The sequence below is a fragment of the Phaenicophaeus curvirostris genome, chromosome 1 (genome assembly GCF_032191515.1).
Source record: "Phaenicophaeus curvirostris isolate KB17595 chromosome 1, BPBGC_Pcur_1.0, whole genome shotgun sequence".
Taxonomy (NCBI): domain Eukaryota; kingdom Metazoa; phylum Chordata; class Aves; order Cuculiformes; family Cuculidae; genus Phaenicophaeus; species Phaenicophaeus curvirostris.
Genome location: NC_091392.1, coordinates 119,652,694 through 119,671,655, shown reverse-complemented (window position 1 = coordinate 119,671,655; position 18,962 = coordinate 119,652,694). Strand labels below are relative to the sequence as shown.

General features: G+C 43.6%; 1 protein-coding gene across 1 annotated transcript; it reads left to right on the top strand.

Annotated features, from left to right (window-relative positions):
- Window positions 1-492: 492 nt before the first annotated feature.
- On the top strand, window positions 493-18,597 carry DDX3X (DEAD-box helicase 3 X-linked). Its single transcript, XM_069872855.1, has 17 exons — window positions 493-644; window positions 3,829-3,886; window positions 4,804-4,854; window positions 9,199-9,322; window positions 10,495-10,638; window positions 10,720-10,819; window positions 11,387-11,522; window positions 11,963-12,048; window positions 12,638-12,736; window positions 12,820-12,980; window positions 13,184-13,328; window positions 13,433-13,577; window positions 13,883-14,064; window positions 14,150-14,267; window positions 14,529-14,685; window positions 15,641-15,768; window positions 16,058-18,597. Exons 1-17 carry the CDS (start codon window positions 600-602, stop codon window positions 16,138-16,140), a joined length of 1,962 nt encoding a protein of 653 aa, XP_069728956.1. The 5' UTR covers window positions 493-599; the 3' UTR covers window positions 16,141-18,597.
- The last annotated feature ends 365 nt before the right edge of the window (window positions 18,598-18,962 follow it).

The following is an 18,962-nucleotide window of genomic DNA, read 5'->3' as shown; positions in this document are numbered from 1 at the left end:
GGCCGCGCGCGCTGGGGCGCTCTCGCGAGCGCGGCGAACAAAGCGGAGGCGGGGGGAGACGTGGCGTAATATCGCGAGACTTCGTGGCCTCTCACTTTCCTCCCTATTCCTTCCCCCCGCTGCTGCGGGGAGAGAGGGAAGGAGAAAGATAGAGGGCGGCCAGGGGTGGGAGTGTGTGTGTGCAGGGGGAACCTCGCAGTTATGGCCAGCCCGGGAGACCCAGGCCAGGGGCGCGCGCGAGGCCCGCCGCCCAAAGTCTCGCGAGACCCGCGCGGGGCGCCCTTTCCCGCGGGGCTGGGGTCTCGCGATAGCTCGGCCCTCGCTTCACCCGCCGGCGCCGCGCGGCCGCTCGTCTCGCGAGATTACGCAGGGCCCCGAGGAGACGGGGGGGTGGGGGGAAGGGGAGAGCGTGCGCGGTGAGGTCAGCGCGCAGCAGCCGGGCACGCGCGGGGGGGCGGAACCTATATAAAGGCCGGGCCGGAGGCCGGGGGGGGCTCAGTCAGGAAAGCGATTCGTGGTGAGCGGGCGAGCTGTAGCGAGTTCGCGGCGAATCTGAATTTCTCGATTGGGAGCGGGACAACCCGAGACGATCTCTCGTTATGAGTCATGTGGCGGTGGAAAATGCCCTCAGTCTAGACCAGCAGGTGAGGGAAAGAGGGGACCCGGAATAGCGCGGGGGTGTGGGGGTAGGTGGTAGATTCCGGGGGGGGTGGTAGCGGGGGTTGGGTCGCTTGGGGGGGGCAGGGGTTGTGGGGGCGTAGCGGCGGGCGCCTCCGTTAACCGCAGGGCGGCGCGGAGGGGGCGGGAGGAGAGGCGCAAGAAAGGTTGCGAGCGTCTCTGGGCAGGGATGGCGCCATTCCCGGCGTAGGGCCGGCCTCGGTGCTCGGTTGTGTCGCGATTTCGCCTCTTCCTTCCTCCTTTTCCCCCCCCCACCCCCGTTCCCCGCCTTATTTGGGCCCACGATCCGGTTCCCTTGCCCCGCGGCCGGTTTGTGGCGTATGCGGTTGTTGCGCAGTCGCCATCCTGCGGCGGCCCCGGTGCCGCGCTCCCGCTCCATCGCCGCGGCGGGGGCTGGGGAAGGACCAGCCGGGAGCGCCGCGCCTGCCCCCGCCGCCACCTCGCCACGTTCCAGGCCCGGCTTTTGTGTGTGGCGAGGATGGTAAAAAAAAAAAAAAAAGGAAAAAAAAAAAATCAACCAAACACAAAACGCGACGCTGTGGGTGCCGCGACCTCTGGCGGCGGGGAGAGAAGTGCGGGTGGGCAGGGGGGAGGAGGGGGAGGAACGGGACGGGGGGGAGAGGGGGGAGGGGAAAAGGGGGGACGGAGAGGGGGGAGGGGAAAAGGGGGGACGGAGAGGGGGGAGGGGAAAAGGGGGGACGGAGAGGGGGGAGGGGAAAAGGGGGGACGGAGAGGGGGGAGGGGAAAAGGGGGGACGGAGAGGGGGGAGGGGAAAAGGGACGGAGAGGGGGGAGGGGAAAAGGGGGGACGGAGAGGGCAAAGGGAGGGATGGAGAGAGGGGCAGGAAGGAAGGGGGAAGGGGGGAGGAAGGAAGGAAGGGGGAAGGGGGGAGGAAGGAAGGAAGGGGGAAGGGGGGAGGAAGGAAGGAAGGGGGAAGGGGGGAGGAAGGAAGGAAGGGGGAAGGGGGGAGGAAGGAAGGAAGGGGGAAGGGGGGAGGAAGGAAGGAAGGGGGAAGGGGGGAGGAAGGAAGGAAGGGGGAAGGGGGGAGGAAGGAAGGAAGGGGGAAGGGGGGAGGAAGGAAGGAAGGGGGAAGGGGGGAGGAAGGAAGGAAGGGGGAAGGGGGGAGGAAGGAAGGAAGGGGGAAGGGGGGAGGAAGGAAGGGGGAAGGAAGGGGGAAGGGGGGAGGAAGGAAGGAAGGGGGGAGGAAGGAAGGAAGGGGGAAGGAAGGAAGGGGGGAGGAAGGAAGGAAGGGGGGAGGAAGGAAGGAAGGGGGAAGGAAGGAAGGGGGGAGGAAGGGAGGGGGGAGAAGAGGTGAGGACGAAAGGGGTGGGGGTAGGAGGAGGCAGGGGGGAGCCCGCGAGGAGGGGGAAGGATGCGATAAATGGCGGCCATTGTGTTGCTGACGAGGCGAGGCGGGAGGGGGAGGACGGCGCTTTGTGTTGGCGGCGCCTTCCGCGGGGAGGGGGCTCGGTGGGGAGGGAGGGGGCGCTGGCGGCCGCCTTTGTTAGAGCTGCGTCAGCAGAGCTCGGGCGCTGCCTTTCGCGCTCTTCCCGGTGCTGCCCGCGGGCCTCGGCCGTGACGCAGTTGGGCCTGGACGAGGAGCGGCTGCCGGGGCCGCGGTGGCGGCGTTCTTCCCTCCTTTTTCTCTTCTTCCCCCCACCTTCCTCCTCCCTCTCTTCTGCTCCGTTCGTCTCTGCCCCCCCCCGCTGGGCGGAGCCAGGCGTGGATAGATGGTTATCTAATCCGTGCATGGGGGGGCGGGAGGAGGAGGCCCCAGCGCTCCAGAGAGCCGGGGCCGCGCTAGTGCTGGGCGGCCGCCGATCTCGAGTCTTGGGCGAAGTAGGTCAGGGAGACGGTGTCGGTACCCGCTTCCCCCCCCCCCCTCCCCCCCAAACCACAGCACGTGACGGGTGCCGGCTGCCGGATTAGCTGGGCGGCTGCGGCTGCTCCTGCTGTGCCGAAAATCCCAACCCGCAGTGCCGGCTGCACCGCCGCACTGAGATGGCGGCCGCCCGGGCCTCGTCGCTGCGCCATCTCCGAGCGGGCGTTTTCGGCAGGCGTAGTGGGGCCCAGGGGAAGTCCTGATCCACGCATTCCTTCTTTGGACTGCACCTGGAGAGCCGCCTGTGCCTCGTAGAGAGCCTTTGTTGTTATTTGCTCTTAAAATTAGAGTGATTGTTTAGTCTCATGCTGATGAACTAGAGAGATGAGACTTTATAAGTAGTGACTTTAAGGAGGATGATACAAGGTCTGCCGTGGCAGGAGTTGTTAATAATCTCAAGTGTCCCAAATAGATAGTAGCCCGTACGACTCAACATCTAATAGGGTAGTGCAGTTGGGTCTTTGTTGTGGATTGGTTCGGGTTGTACTGGAATACGCTTGTGCAGTTAGTCTTGCATAAAATTGAATTTTATTTAAACACTTCTTAGTTTTCCCAAATGAATTCCTAATCTTGCCATGTAGAAAAACAGCTGCGGTAAGCTGGTCCTTGAGCTTTGCTACTTGACCACTGCCTTCTACTGAAATGAGTTCCTATTGTGTTTGACTTAAACCAGTTACATGCTGGTAATGCCTGGACTGAAAGAATGAAGGTTGCAAATGGAGTTTTAAAAAAGCAAAAGAAAAACATTACTTCCTGAAGTAACTGTAGGAGTAAGTCACTTGATGGCTTGTGCACAGCAGCTGCCTTTATTGTGAAGACTATAATGTCTTGGCAGCATTAATGCAATGTAGAGAAGTAACTGAATTTCTGCAAGCTCAGTGTACTACTAAATTGATGTTATTGGGGTTTTAATCTCTGTACACCTCTTAAAAAAGGCCATTTATCTTGAACCAGAATGCTTTTGAATGAACCTAAAGATAATTTTAAGTGGCTGATAAGCCTGCATGTAGTATGTGAAGCAGAAATCTGTGAAGTTTGATTTGGTGGGTGCAAGATGCTTCTCTAGCCTGCCTGCCTATGTGGTGCACGTTTATTGTGGAGGAAGACACTCTTGGCTTTTCTTTACAGGAGATGTAACTGACATTATAGATTTCTTTCTAGCAATAACTTGTCAGGATACTATTTGATCTTTATTAGCAATAGAGCTCTTTGTATCTTAATATAAATGCATGATGTTATATGTTAATATCTGTTTTATTTTTTCGTAGTTTTCTGGTCTAGACTTGAATTCCTCAGATTCTCAGAGTGAAGGAAGCTCTACAAGCAGTAAGTACATGCAAGTTCTGAAGCTTACATGCATAGTTTTGAAAATAAAGGCTTTTTTCGTGCTTAGATAGGAATGTTTAATTTAGCAGTGGCGTGGCATATGTACATTTCTTAAGTACTTAACTAACTTGAGAGAGAACTTAGTGTTCCAGTTTTGTCCCAGATTATCTGTAGCCCCTAGACAAACAACAGCTGGGGCCACTGATTGTAGTAGTAATGTGATCATTTGTTTTTTTAAAACATCCAGCTAGAGTTGGAATGTTCTAAGGCAAAACTTATAATAGTAACTGTACTATTACTAATTAATTGAGTAGAGGCTGCATTTTCTGACATACATGTCAGGAGAGGAGAATCTTCAGGAATTCACAGTTCAGCTCATGCCTGTTACATTGTGATTCATGTTGCTTAGCAGAGAGATGCTTCTGGATTGTAAATGAAGAATGCTATTCAGAGGCAATTATGTGTGGCTTCTGGTTTGATCTGAGCTGAACTGATGGGGATGGTTGAATTTAAGGGGAAGGAAAAATACTGCGTGTGCCAGCGCTTGAATCTTAAGCTGCTCAAATGTCTGGCACTAGGTTAAGCCTTAATGAGTTCTAGGGAGATGGGCATTTGTGACAGGGAATGACATCCTTAAAGGGCACGTGTGACTTGGTCAAAAAAATAGCAAGATATTGGTGCCTCTAAGAAAAAGCAGCTATCCAAGTGTGTATGCAAGGACTAACTCTTAGTTGCATTGACAGTCTTAGCAAAGAATATTAAATGTTGTATTAAAGGATTCTTGTTTTAAAGATGCTGTAAGAAGCCTTAAAGCTGGTGAGGCAGACAGGTATTTTCTAAGCAAAAGCTGTTGGGGTGACTTGTATCTCAAAAGGTGCCAACACTAATCTTGTAACGCTGTTTCTTTTCTTGTTTAGAAGGCCGATACATTCCTCCTCACTTGCGGAACAGGGAAGCTTCAAGACAGGGTAGGTATCAGAGATACTTGTAACAGGTTCTTGGCCTCCTTCTGAATCTTTAGGAACAGACTGTTAAAGGTGGTTGTACAAACAACTTGACAAGTGTGTGCAAAACGTTGCAACTTAAATCTTAAGCTTTTAGTGTTCTATTCTTGATTTCCTTTTCCAGGTTTTAATCTAAGCTCAAGTTTAATAGATGGCTGGCAAAATATCTTCCATATCTCATTAAGCTATTACCCGACTGAGGCAAGATGGAGTCTCCTGTTTTAATTTGACTAACTCCGCAATCTTGAGTATAAATCTTAACGGATTTTGGGAGTACCAACATTTCTGCTAGTGAATAATGTGGAACTTGTAGGATCCAGTTGTTTAACATGAACAAATACCACAGTTACAGTTTGCATATGGGTATTTTACACAACTTGCTCTTAACTGGGGAGCATGAGAAACAAAGGAGTTGTAGATGTTATCCCTGTTCAGCATCTTGCAGTTTTATGGAAGCTGGCAAGAGTAATTGCAGAAGGAAATGCAGGATGCTGGTGTGTGAAATGTGAAATATGACACATGTTGGTCATATGTTAACGCTGTGGGATTTGTGCTGAGAAATAGTATCTTGCAGTTGATTTTTTTTTTTAACAAAGCGTGTTAAAGAAGAAATGTTTTATGGAATCCCACAGGGAAGCAAATTTTGCGCTTTCTTTATAAGATACAAAGATTGCAGATGCTGCAGTATTCTTCTAATGGATATGAAAGTATTGTAATGTAGGAACTAAAGTACTTTCTGCTACTCCAGAGCTTAAGATTTGGAAATGTCATACTGTGAGAGGTCGTAAATGTCATCTGTTTCTAAAGTAGTGGACTTCAACAGATTCTCTTTTCAGTACTGCAAAAGGACTGTTTTAGGAGTGAGAGAGAGAGAGTGTTGAAATACATACTGATATATCTCACAATACTTCTGGAGCTATGTAACTAAATTTGACTAGATGAGAAGTGCTCCACTCCAGTTGTATGCCATTTGAAGAAACAAATCAGATTGTTTTTTTGCTTTGGATTTGCATGTATCTAAGCTAGTAGGGTTTTTTTTTCTGTGTGTGTTTTTTTCAACCTAAAAGAAGGATGGCCTAAAGCAACAAGTGATGAAAAGCCTGTTAAGACAGCTGCATGTTTTGGGGAAAGTAAAGGGACTGGTAGGTGGCTCCATGCTCTTGGAAGTTCCTCACCACATTATTCTCGGATGTGAACAGTCATTCCAAGAAATCAACTAGGTGAACCTGAGAGGAATCTGCAGCTTTCTCAAAAGCAGGAAAAAAGCGATTGATTTGTGGACCTTTGCTGGTTATAGATGTCTTTTCCCAGTATAGTAGTTGGTACCAAGCTCTAGTTTAATCTTTGTTGTGGAGGGGTAATTTAGTTTCCAATTTGAGTTCATGTTGTGACCTTATGTATAGGACTGTCACTGTCATGTTCTGTGTGTAAGACCGGAGTTCAAACATTGCAGCGTTAGGTGGTGATGTGTGGCTTTTCAGGGGGCTTCAAGCTTCACCTTGCCAAAAAGTAAACAAACTGTGAAACAAGTTTGACACATGGCTTGTTCCATTAACTCTCCTTGGTAAACCTAACGTTTTGAATCTTCCTTTAAACTTGGTTTGAATACAGTATCACTGGATTTGTGGCTCCCTGTGACAGGGTTCATAATGGCTAAATGAAAAAGCTGCTACTCCAGTTCAGACTCCCTTCTGAGCAACCAAGTGCATTAGCACAGTGATGTAAAGTTGAGCTATTTTATAGGATGATTTCAAGTCTTGCACTTAAAGTCATCTTGGCTTCTGTTATTCACAACTGAATTAACAATTGCTGCTTTAACTGTTTGAAGCTGTTCTGTAAGTTGACTGGAATAGTTAATAACAGGTTTTTCAGGGTGTATGCATTAGCAGGCAACAGGCAAGAGAGATCTTGGATAGTAGTGGCATTTGACCGTGTATCAGAACTCTTGATGCGGCCTTATGAGTGTAGTAAACGGAAACATTTATTGATATAAAAATCTACAAGGTAGAACTATTTCTGTAGTCTGTAATCCAGTAGAATTTTCTTGCTCGGGTACCTTATGGACATCTGTGAAAGAGTTAAGTAACTGTTACTGCATTCAAATACTTGAAACTGTTGTTCCCTGTGTACTTTTGAGCTTGGGTTTCTTGCTGTCTTTTGTAGCTGATGACAGCATAGTAATTCATCAGCACTACTGGAGTAGCACAGGGGTTTATAGCTAAGTAAAATTGCTTAAATAATGTTCTTTGTTCAGGAAGAGCGGAGCATTTTCATGATCTTGGTAGGTATTGATGGGAAAATGCACTGAGGGATCTAGAGTATTTCTGTTTAAGAGTCCTGCTTTCTTCATCTTACTCTTTCTGTTATTATAAATTCCTGTCAGAATAATCTGGTTAGCATTGCAGGTGGGAACAAGACAATACAGACGTGCAGGAAATAAATAAATGCGTAAAAATGTGCGTAGGTTACTTAACAGCAGTTCTGTTTTTCAGCTGTTGAAGCTACAGTATATGGAGCTCAGTATGCAGGGTTACCTGTTCTTATATTGCTTTCAACAGCTTGACTTGGTAACGCTAAAGCTTGATGTTTTAAAATGGTGATGATGTCTTCTGCTAGGTGGTTACTTAGCATTGATTTGTGTGGCTTGGTGCTCTGTTCTGTGGTAATCCACAAGTAAAATCGAACTAGGAATACCAAACTAAAACTGGAATTAATCATCCTAATTGTCAAGTAAGATGTATATATGTGTATTTGTAAAAGACTGCACTACCTTAAAGAAAAATGTGACAAGGTACGAGCTTCAGAAACTAATGTAGCAACAAGCTAGATGACTAAGCTTACTTAATATGCTGTTTGGAGTATAAAATTTTAAATTTCTGGAACTTTACTGACTTTGTAGAAGATTTTAATGTTGTACAGTCAGCCCAATTTTTTTTCACTAATGAGAAACTACATCTCTATTCCTGATGATTGCTCTGCAAGTACCACTGCTGTTGGATATCTTGGCAGGATGACATAGCCCAGTATTTTTAGTGTGGTTTGAAAGTTGCTCATACTTAAGCTAGAGTTTAGATGCCTTGTGAACAAGCTCACAAGTATCTTTTTCTTGTGTTAATAAAGCGATTATGGTATTCCTGATGTGTCACCAGTCTCTGTAATGAAGTTTATTTATTGTTATGGACTAAAGCTACTTCTAAAAGCACTTTGGAGGTCTTGAAACATTCCACAACTTTGTGTGCTAATAAGCTTGTGTGCGCGTTACTTTTGCTGCCTGCTTCAGTTAGCCAGCCCAAATGAGTTGCAGTTAACACACTGGCTTTAAGGTTCCCTTGTGACTATTGCATGTGTGGATGGATTCTGGAGAGTAGAATTTCTTAGTTTAAAAAAAAGTGGAGGGACAGGGGAATGACACTACCCTGCAAGAATCTAACGAGAGTTGTTGTAGCAAAGCTTTTTCAGTGGGATAAGGCCTAGCACAACCCTTTTGTTTGCTGTAATTTTGTTTTTCCGTTGGTTTTATTGTCTGGTACATAGGTCTTCACTAGTTCTGTGCTGTGGAGCTGGCAAAAGCACATTCACTAGTAGGAGTGACATGATCCGTTTATCTGTTTTTCTCTTATTCTCTGCCAGAATCCCATAGCTGAGTCACTAGTTGAGTCATACTTTAAACTTGGGACTTCTAAGTTCTTGGCCTAGTTCAAAGCAGTGTTGTTACCAAAGTGCTGTTGACTGCTCTACGTTTCTGCCTACCTCCCAACCCTCTGTCTGAATGAAAATGAGGCTTTTTACTTTATAGTATTGATTGCCAGGCCCTTTTTGTTCTACATGGTTGTTTTCCTTTGAGTTAACAAACCAAAGTAGGGAACTGCTGCAGATAGGTGTATAAAGGCTATGGGAAAAAGTAATGTTATAATACATTGTGAAGAATTCCACGTTCCTTATTTCTTTCTGCACGGTGTTGTATAACTTGTTAGTCTGTGTAGATCAGATTGCTTTGTGTGCTTTCAGTATGTGACAAAGCATTCTAAATCCGACATGAATTTCTAATGCAAGGGTTGATGCCATTTATTAAACACCATTTGGGGCCTTATTAACCTCACAAAAATAAAATGCATTGTCCAGTATTTATGTTGAAGCTGGAGTGAAAATGTAGACCAGACTTAACATCTGTACATCTTCCATTCTTGAAGGACTGCTTGCCTTTCAGTCCTGTAGACCTTCCAGTGAAGAATTACTGGACAAAACTTAGTTTTGTCTTATAAAAGCCTAGACCATGTAATGCATGGCTAAAATACTTCCCTCTACTAGGTTTTGACAGCGGTGGATGGAGTTCTAGCAGGGACAAGGATGCATACAGCAGCTTTGGTGCGCGGTCTGACCGTGGAGCGAAACCAAGCTTCTTTGACCGTGGAAATGGATCAAGAGGAGGAAGGCAAGTACCGATAGTCTGGCTGGTGCAATATGGAGTCTGTATCAGTTCTAATTAATAGTGCATCTATAATCTTGTTATTGAAATTGGAGTTCTAGGTGTAAACAACATAAGGTAGGAGGAACCTGGGAGGGGAGGAAAATGTGAGAGAACCTTTGCTTTCAAAGCTGCACAAGTTCAAGGATGGGAGACTTGCATGTATTGAAAGGTGTGCCCTGTAGTGTACCACCAGCCACTCGCTGCAGCTGTAATGACTTGCTGACTTCACCATTTCACCAAAAAAGTGCTAGATGGGTGGCTACTTCCAGAAAAATCATGAAGAGGTGTCGGGAGCACATAAAATACATTGAAACAGATTTTTATATTTTTTTAATATCATTTTTTTCCTTGTCAAAGAAGTGTAGTTAATAAACTGGGTGAGACTCTTGCAGGTTCTCTACCTTACTTGATCAGTCTTACACACATCATGCGTTGTATGCACAAGTGTGGTGAGAGTGGCCTTTATCGACTAGTAAAGCTGAAGCTAGTCCTGTATCCAGACTTTTCTCAAACATGATTTACCAGAACAAAAACTAAACAGTTGAGGTAAGGACTTCTTCCACCTTCCTTCCAAGTCAGTAATACAGGTGAGCTCCCTCTTCGTAAAACAATGTGACGTGTAACAGAGGTATTTAATTTGGTCACGTGTGGTGGGGGAGTAGAGGGACAAATCACAGTACTGGAGGGTTTTGTCTGGACTTGGGAGACCTATGTAGAAAGAGACACAGAAAAAGGGGCTGGGGGAGGGAGCTACTGAACAGTATCTCTGAAGAGGTTTAAGTGGAGCTCCTTAGCAAAAATGGCAAAGACTGAGCGGCTTAAATTGCAATTCTACTGACAAATAACTGATTCTTTACATTTATTACACTTAACCAAATCAAAATTCCAATACAAGATTCAGTGTGTTAAGCTAAATTCAGCTGCCAAATCATAGCAAGCTCTCCTGTCTGTAATGCAGAGTAATATGACCTATTCCGATGGCTGGGATTAAACTCATTTCAGTTGGTAGGTCAAGAAGTAATATTTGCAGTTGTATATATGCAGAGCGCATGCTACTAGATTATTATAGCTTTACTTTGGCATGTCAAAAATCCTGTTGCCCAGGAGTGGTGGCCTGATGTTCTTGCTGCATTTAGGTATGATGAACGTGGAAGAGGTAGCGACTACGATAGGAGTGGGTTTGGTAGATTTGACCGTGGTGGTGGAAACAGCCGCTGGTGTGACAAACCAGACGAGGATGACTGGTCAAAGCCTCTTCCCCCAAGTGAACGCCTGGAACAGTGAGTAATGGAATAGCATGGGTTCACATGGCAGGGTCAGTTGATAAATGCAATAACTAAAACATTCTCTTCTGTTTATAGAGAGCTCTTTTCAGGAAGCAATACTGGCATTAACTTTGAGAAATACGATGATATTCCTGTTGAAGCAACAGGCAGCAACTGTCCTCCACATATTGAAAGTGTAAGTTTGTTGTTTGTGGTTTTTTTTTTAATCAGATTTGCTCATGTATCTGTTGGTAACTTCTGCACATGAAACACGTCATACTGTGTTAGAAGAAAAGAAGGCACTGTTTTGCTTTCCTACAGCTGAACTGCTTTACAGAGGAGGGTGGCATGTGATGAGCTAAGCCATGGGGATGTTGTGTAAGCTTGTTCAGTTAACATGTTGGTCAGTAGCTCAATTGACATGTTTAAAGACAAGTCATGTAAAGAAGTGAAAGTGCTTGAAAGTGCTGATTTGTTGGAGAGACTGCTTAGGTGTAGGCATTTTTTCTGTGCTAAGCATAGTATGCTAGTGTTGTCTGCAGTTCAGGCTTGGGTGGCTTTTTAAGAATTACACGCATGTCTGGACTAAGTACATACTAGGCTCTCAGTTACTACCTGAGAGCATCACTAAACTTAGTAGGGTTTTTCTACAGGAAGAGGTGTAATAAAAGCTACTTTACAAGTGACTACTTTTTTTGAATGATGTGTTGCATGATGGCTGAAGGGAAGGATCCCCATATGATTATTTTTCAATACCTTGCAGTTCAGTGATGTTGACATGGGAGAAATTATTATGGGAAACATTGAGCTCACACGTTACACCCGTCCTACACCAGTCCAGAAACATGCAATACCTATTATTAAGGAAAAGAGAGACTTGATGGCCTGTGCACAGACAGGTAAGTTAGTAACTCTTTACTGCTTAGTTTGTCTCTCTAGGAGTAACCAATACGGTCTTGTATTCCTTAAGGTGCAGGTAAGAGGTCTGTAAGGTAGTACAGCTTTCTGTTCAGAGTATACAGAAATTCTTGCTGTGTTGGAAATTGGTTAGCTTTAGTCTTGCCACTGCTTTAGATGTAGCTTGACTGGATTGGCTGTGTTTGTCCTCAAAAAATTCATGGCTTAAGTCGTGTTTGCCTTAGGGTTTTGTGGTGTGGAGTGATAGGTCTTTGTAGATAACAGCTGCTTGCTAAGAGGTGAACTCCAGTGGCATAGGCAGAGTCGATGTACTAGTGGAGATGTTACTGAGAGTATGCTAGTGATAAAGGATTAATGCTGCAGTTGACAGTACAATAGCTTTGAAAATAACTATTAGTAATACTGAGTTGTGTCCTAATAGGGTCTGGGAAAACGGCTGCATTTCTCCTACCAATATTGAGCCAGATCTATGCAGATGGCCCTGGTGATGCCTTGAGAGCTATGAAGGCAAGTATTTAAATACTCAGTCCTTGAAAAGCTATGACCAGTGTGTGTTTTAGCCCTGTATACTGATGTCTGCTACTGAATGCAATAGGTGGGCTTAAATGTTACCACTATTTTGGGTACGATAAACAAGCTTCTCAATGGGTAGAAGACTGTAGTTGTTGCCCTTGAAAAATGCAGGCTGTGAAACTTTTTTCCCTTGCATAAAGAACTGATCTGTCTAGAAGAAAGATGGTTTGAGCATTGCGCAAGCTTTAAAGATTCTTCCCTTTCTTCAAAAAAAGGTAGTCACAGGTCTAGTGACTTTAGGATAGGTAATAATAGGTTTTATGACTGTTATTTCTCTGCTGCTTAAGTTATGGATGATAGCAGGTAGCAGAGACCAAGCTTGTGCAGTGGTGTTGCTGTTAACTAGCAGCTGAATCTTGGTTACTGTAGTGGGGAAGAGTCTTTCAAGTGCAGTGCTTTAAACAAGTTGACTGTCAGCCATTCTTGTTCTTTCTTGTGGGGACAAATCTAATCTTAAGTATTGTCTATAGTAGCTGTTAAAATTGTGGGGTGCTCATTCCATGAATATATTTTTTGTCTTCAGGAGAATGGAAGGTATGGTCGCCGTAAACAATATCCAATCTCACTGGTCTTGGCTCCCACTAGAGAACTGGCTGTGCAGATCTATGAGGAAGCCAGAAAGGTATAACTAAGAATTCCTCATTATAAATAAAATAGCTTAGGTAGGTATAGTTTTCCTTAAAGCTAATTTTCTTTGTTTTATAGTTTGCATACCGTTCCAGAGTTCGTCCCTGTGTTGTATATGGTGGTGCAGACATTGGGCAGCAGATACGTGACTTAGAACGTGGATGTCACTTGCTTGTAGCAACTCCAGGACGACTGGTTGATATGATGGAGAGGGGAAAGATTGGATTGGATTTCTGCAAGTAAGTGATGTGTTCTTGTCCATATGCTAAAGACTTGGCAACTAGAAACTGTACCTTTTTAAAGTGAGATCTGGAGTTAATTACGCTTAAGTTCTAGCTTTCAAACTGTAAATATCTAGTTGAGACTTTGTAACCCAGCGCAGATACTGGACTACAGCTTGATGAAAGAGCTATGAAGAATAATGTTTTTAAATACTATTTAGGTACCTGGTGCTTGATGAAGCTGACAGAATGCTTGATATGGGTTTTGAACCTCAAATTCGTCGAATTGTTGAACAAGATACTATGCCACCAAAAGGGGTTCGTCACACCATGATGTTCAGTGCTACTTTCCCCAAGGAAATCCAGGTACTTTACAGAAGTTCAAATAGTCTAAGTTCAGACACCAAGACTGCATCTGTGGAAAGAGAAAAAGTACTGTTCTGATTTTTTTTTCTCTTCCTTTTTTTCAGATGCTTGCTCGTGACTTCCTTGATGAGTATATCTTTCTGGCTGTTGGCAGAGTAGGTTCTACATCTGAGAATATCACACAGAAAGTGGTGTGGGTGGAAGAGTCAGACAAACGATCATTTTTGCTTGACCTGCTAAATGCTACAGGTAAAGACCAGTTTCAGATAAGCAAGTAAAACAAAATGCGTACAGGGCAAGTCTAATGATTCAAGTGATATTCTGTTGAGTAGGTGAATGAATGGGTATTTCCTTAACATGCAGTGAATGTATTCCACTGACTAATTTTTTATTTTAAGTTTATGTAAGCTCTTCTGGTAATAGAGAACAAGGAGAGATCCGTTCTAGAATAAGTGGAAGCAGGGAGCTGAAACTGCCCTTTACCAGATGATGGAGCCAAGTATTTGTCTCGGCAGCTTTTCTTTTGCTTAACCTATGCTTTAATTGCTCTTTAGGCAAGGATTCCTTGACCCTGGTGTTTGTGGAAACAAAAAAGGGTGCAGACGCTCTTGAGGACTTCTTGTACCATGAAGGATATGCCTGTACAAGTATACATGGAGATCGCTCTCAAAGAGACAGAGAGGAAGCGCTGCACCAGTTCCGTTCGGGCAAGAGTCCAATTCTTGTTGCCACAGCAGTAAGTGAAATCTATGAAGTTTGAGCCAATAAGCATATTACTTGTGGAATTTTACTAAGACTCTATTCAATCCTTTAACCACTAGGTAGCAGCAAGAGGACTGGATATCTCAAACGTAAAGCATGTCATAAACTTTGACTTGCCCAGTGACATTGAAGAATATGTACATCGTATTGGTCGTACGGGCCGTGTAGGAAACCTTGGTAAGTATGGTCTAGAATTGTCACAGACAGTGCTTTGTACCAGTCAGTAGGTGTAGTATTGTTGACTAAGTTGGTGACCAGCTGTGGTAGAACAATGGTCTTTAAACAGCTTTCTTTTCAGGTAGTTGTAGTGTTCTCAAGGTTGGCTGTAAGGAGTCTGATAGTGTACTTGTCACAGCCACAAGTGGAGCTTGGAATAGGTTTAAGTGCTGTGGTGTATTTGCCTTGTCTGAGGGTTAACCACCTGAATTTTTACTTTAGGTCTTGCCACCTCATTCTTCAATGAGAGAAACATAAACATCACTAAGGACTTGCTTGATCTTCTTGTGGAGGCTAAGCAAGAAGTACCATCTTGGCTGGAAAACATGGCTTATGAACAGCATCACAAAGGAGGTGGCAGCCGTGGGCGATCTAAGAGGTAATGGTCGTAATTTTGGCTAAAGGTGTACTCAAAGCCGTTGTGAGAGGCAGTTCTGTGACTTGTTTTGAATCTATAAATACTGTTAGAGGAAGACAAACGAGTGCAGTGTAGATAGTTGGGTACATCAGAAGGCAATGTCTTAATGTCTGGTTTTTCTATCTTATCATAAGGCAGCTAACACAAGACTTTTCTCAAGTAGACAATTAGATGTGGCTGAGGTAGGATGACATGTAGCAAAATGGCTTTAGAACTTTTTGCAAGTACTTAAACATTTACTAGAAATGCATGCCTGCATGTGCCAGAGATGTACCTTAAGCAGCTGTTGTGATGTTTAGGAGGTGGTGGCACGTGCCTCCTGACATAAAGCAAGAAAGGTATGAGAGTTAAGTTGCAGGCATGAGGCCACTTGTAAAATTGTTTCACTGTGGAAGCCTAAAATACTTTGTAAGCTGGAATTATGAACTTGCGTTTAATGTCTTAAAGGGGTAGGAGGAGAAAACTCTTCTTTTTAATGTAATTAACACGCTGTGACTACATGAATTCTAGTTTTTCTCTTACCCAGAAGTAGGCTTCTAAAATTATTGTCCTTTCTGCAACACGAAAGCTGGTCATAAATGCTGCACTTCAGGATTAAGATAGGTTTAGAAATTCTGTGGAGCAGGGATTGCACTGAATCAAATCTTGGCGGTACCTGAGAAAGTAGTTCTTGGTGTAACACGAGTTCAACATAACCCTACTTGAACAGTAAATTATCCTTTGCTATCTTGAATGCTCTTTCACAAGTAGCACTGGGAAGCTTACAAAGTGTTGCAGAACTCAACACTTGGCATTGGTGTTGGCTGACTGTAGTTGATAATGAGAGTTAAAGTAGTCTAGTACTTGAATCTCAATGTCTGCAGTGCTTAAAATACCACTGACTTTACTCAAATGTGTGTTTTCTTCCTTTATACAGCAGCAGATTCAGTGGAGGATTTGGTGCCAGAGACTATCGAACAAGTAGCAGTGCTGGCAGCAGTAGCTTTAGTAGCAGTCGATCAACCAGCAGCCGCCCTGGAGGAAGTGGCAGCAGAGGCTTTGGAGGTAAGAAAAACTGGGCAGGCAATGCTGGCAAATACAAAACCGGATCTAAAATGCTTGATATAGTAGAACTTCTGGAGGTAACGTTTAAATACAAAGTCAGCTGGCGCTTGCTATGTGAGGTCCCAGCATTTTATTTTAAATGTGTGCATTTGACAGTACTTTAGGGTGGGTTTCCCTTAATAGACAATAGACATCTTGTTTGTGTGTCTGCTGGACTGTTTTCTTGTTGTGAAGGCTTAGATCTTCAGCAGGTTAATAACTAAGCATCACTTTCTTTTGCCTTTCGTAGGTGGTGGTTATGGAGGCTTCTACAACAGTGATGGATATGGAGGAAATTATAACTCCCAGGGCGTTGACTGGTGGGGTAACTGAATCTGCTTGCAGCAGATACACTACCAAACAACCAAGCTGATATGGAAACCACATGTAACTTAGCCAGACTATACCTTGTGTAGCTTCAAGAACTCGCAGTACATTACCAGCTGTGATTCTCCACTGAAATTTTTTTTAAGGGAGCTCAAGGTCACAAGATGGAAACAAAGGAACAACTAGTCCTATCTTGAAGGTGGTTTTGAAGACACTATTGCTGTAGTCAGGATTAACTCCCCTCCCACCCATCCCCACCCAGAAACTGCATTTATGATTTTGTGACTGAGGATCATTTGTTTGTTAATGTACTGTGCCTTTAACTTTAGACAAATTTTATTTTGATGTCCTGTTGGCTCAGTAATGCTCAAGATATCAATTGTTTTGACAAAATAAAAATTACTGAACTTGGGCTAAAATCAAACCTTGGCACACAGGTGTGATACAACTTAAACAGGAATCACCGATTCATCCATAATACTACAAAGAAAAAACTTATGCGGTAGCCTGCATTAGGGCTTTTGATATTTGCAGATTTGAAAAATAAAACATCTTGAAGCATATCAATGCGATTAGTTTCTAATGTGGCAAAACTGTACTAAGTTAAAGTTCTGATTTGCTCACTCTATCCTGGATAGGTACTTAGAACCTGATAGCCTTTAATAAGCCATTCCAGTCATGATGAGATGATGTATGGATACATGCATACATTAAAAGCACTGTTTTTGAAGTTAATGCAAGTAAATACAGCAATTCCTTTTTCAATATTTAGGCAGATCATTAATGTGAGCTAGCCAAATGTGGGCAGAACATTACAGGGAATGTTTAAAGGTCTGATAACTTGAAATAGTTTTAGGAGAATTCATCTATTTAGACTTCTTAAAAATGCCTGCCATATGAAATTGAAATGGTAGAATGGCTGACCATGGCAGTGATTGGTCCTCCTTAAGGGCCTGACTGAATTTTTGGTCTAATAACGCATGCTAGTGTTGATGTTTTTTGGTCAAGAGGGTATGAACAGGAAGAATTATGCAGCAGGCTTTATTTTAATGCAGATTCACATTACTCTGTTCAAGCTGCGTGGAGATGTTAAACTGGCTTACTGTAGACTTTGTAAAATGGCTCCAGAAGAGTAACAAGCAAACCTGAGATCACAGAGGTTGGAAATGTACATAAACTGCACAAGGTTTCAATTCTGCTGTTAAAGTGCAGTTTTAGTCAGTTTTAGTTGCATAGGTTTCCATTGTATTTATAGTCTGTTTATGCTAAATCTGGCCAAAGATAAGTATTGTCCACCAGAAAAACGCCTGTGCCACTTGGAATTTCTGTGCTAACTTCATGGCCAGAGCAGTTAACAACTAATCTATAGTGGCACAGGAAAATGGCAAAAATCTCCTAAAGTGCAATAGGTTTTTTCAAGTGTATTGTGCCTTGTTCTGAAACTTTTATTAAGTAGGTGCACTTGACAGTATTGAGGTCATTTGTTATGGTGCTATTTCAAGTCTAGGTTTAGGCCCTTGTACATTTTGCCCATAACTTTTTACAAAATACTTCTTTTATTGCACATTCAGAGAATTTTATATATGTCTTGTGTGCGTGTCCTTAACTTCCAATCTTATTTTGTCTCTTGGAGATTGAACGCAGCTTGTTTAAGGAGAAGGAAATAGATTCTAAAACTTATTTGGGACCATGGGTATGATAGCTGGGAGGAAAACTATTTGCACACGACAGATTTCTAGATACTTTTTGCTGCTAGTTTTGTGTAATATTTATTGAACATTTTTGACAAATATTTATTTTTGTAAGCCTAAAAGTGATTCTTTGAAAGTTTAAAGAAACTTGACCAAAAGACAGTACAAAAACACTGGCACTTGAATGTTGAATGTCACCGTATGCGTGAAATTATATATTTCGGGGTAGTGTGAGCTTTTAATGTTTAAGTCATATTAAACTCTTAAGTCAAATTAAGCAGACCCGGCATTGGCAGTGTAGCCATAACTTTCTGATAGTAAAACAAAAATTGGCAACTTTAAAATTTAAACATGCCAAGGTTTTGATACACTTGTCTTAAGATATTAATGAAACACTTCTAAACACTGATGTGAAGTGTCCAGATTCTCAGATGTTTGTTGCGTGAGTTTTGTTTAGTTGTGTGTTTATTTTTTTTTTCAGTGAATGTCTGGCACATTGCAATCCTCAAAACATGTGGTTATCTTTGTTGTATTGGCATAATCAGTGACTTGTGCATTTTAGCAAGTTTTATCAGCTAGCAATATTTTCAGTTAAGATACAAGGATTCAAAACAATATGCAAGAATGGATTTAAACTTGCTGAATGTGAAAATTGAACTTCAAGTCACTGTAGGTTTAGAATTGCTTATTGTATTAGTTTAGATGCTAGCACTGCATGTGCTGTGCATATTCTTGGTTTTATTAAAATAAAAATGTTAAACAGCACACTCTACTCATTTGTGAAGCGTCACTCTTCTGGTTTACAAGATCTGTAGCCCAAGTAGTCTCGTTCACGTGCAACTCTTGGCAGCAGGTGAATCTAGTGTGGTACACATCAGGGTGCTTGTAAATGGCAGCTTTAGGCTTAGGGCTGTGGCTAGAGTGGTAGCAACCTCCACGGTGGTGGATACTTGTACGGGTTTTCTAGAGAATGAGATAAAGCAGAGGTGGGATGGGTGAGGGAACGTACATTCCTTAAGGGTGCTGCGTTTGGCTGCCTTGAAGAGATTAAAGTTTCTTCAGCTTGCACTCAGACTGAAATCGAGGAACTCATCTCGCAGTTCTGCCTCTGAACTAAGAAAACATGCCTTGGAGTAG

Excerpts from the sequence above, each read along its gene's own strand:
- DDX3X (XM_069872855.1), top strand. The coding sequence starts at position 600 with ATGAGTCATGTGGCGGTGGAAAATGCCCTCAGTCTAGACCAGCAG. Across the intron at positions 4,855-9,198 it reads CAGGGAAGCTTCAAGACAGG|GTTTTGACAGCGGTGGATGG; the intron begins GTAGGTATCAGA and ends TCCCTCTACTAG. Across the intron at positions 14,686-15,640 it reads AGCCGTGGGCGATCTAAGAG|CAGCAGATTCAGTGGAGGAT; the intron begins GTAATGGTCGTA and ends TCCTTTATACAG.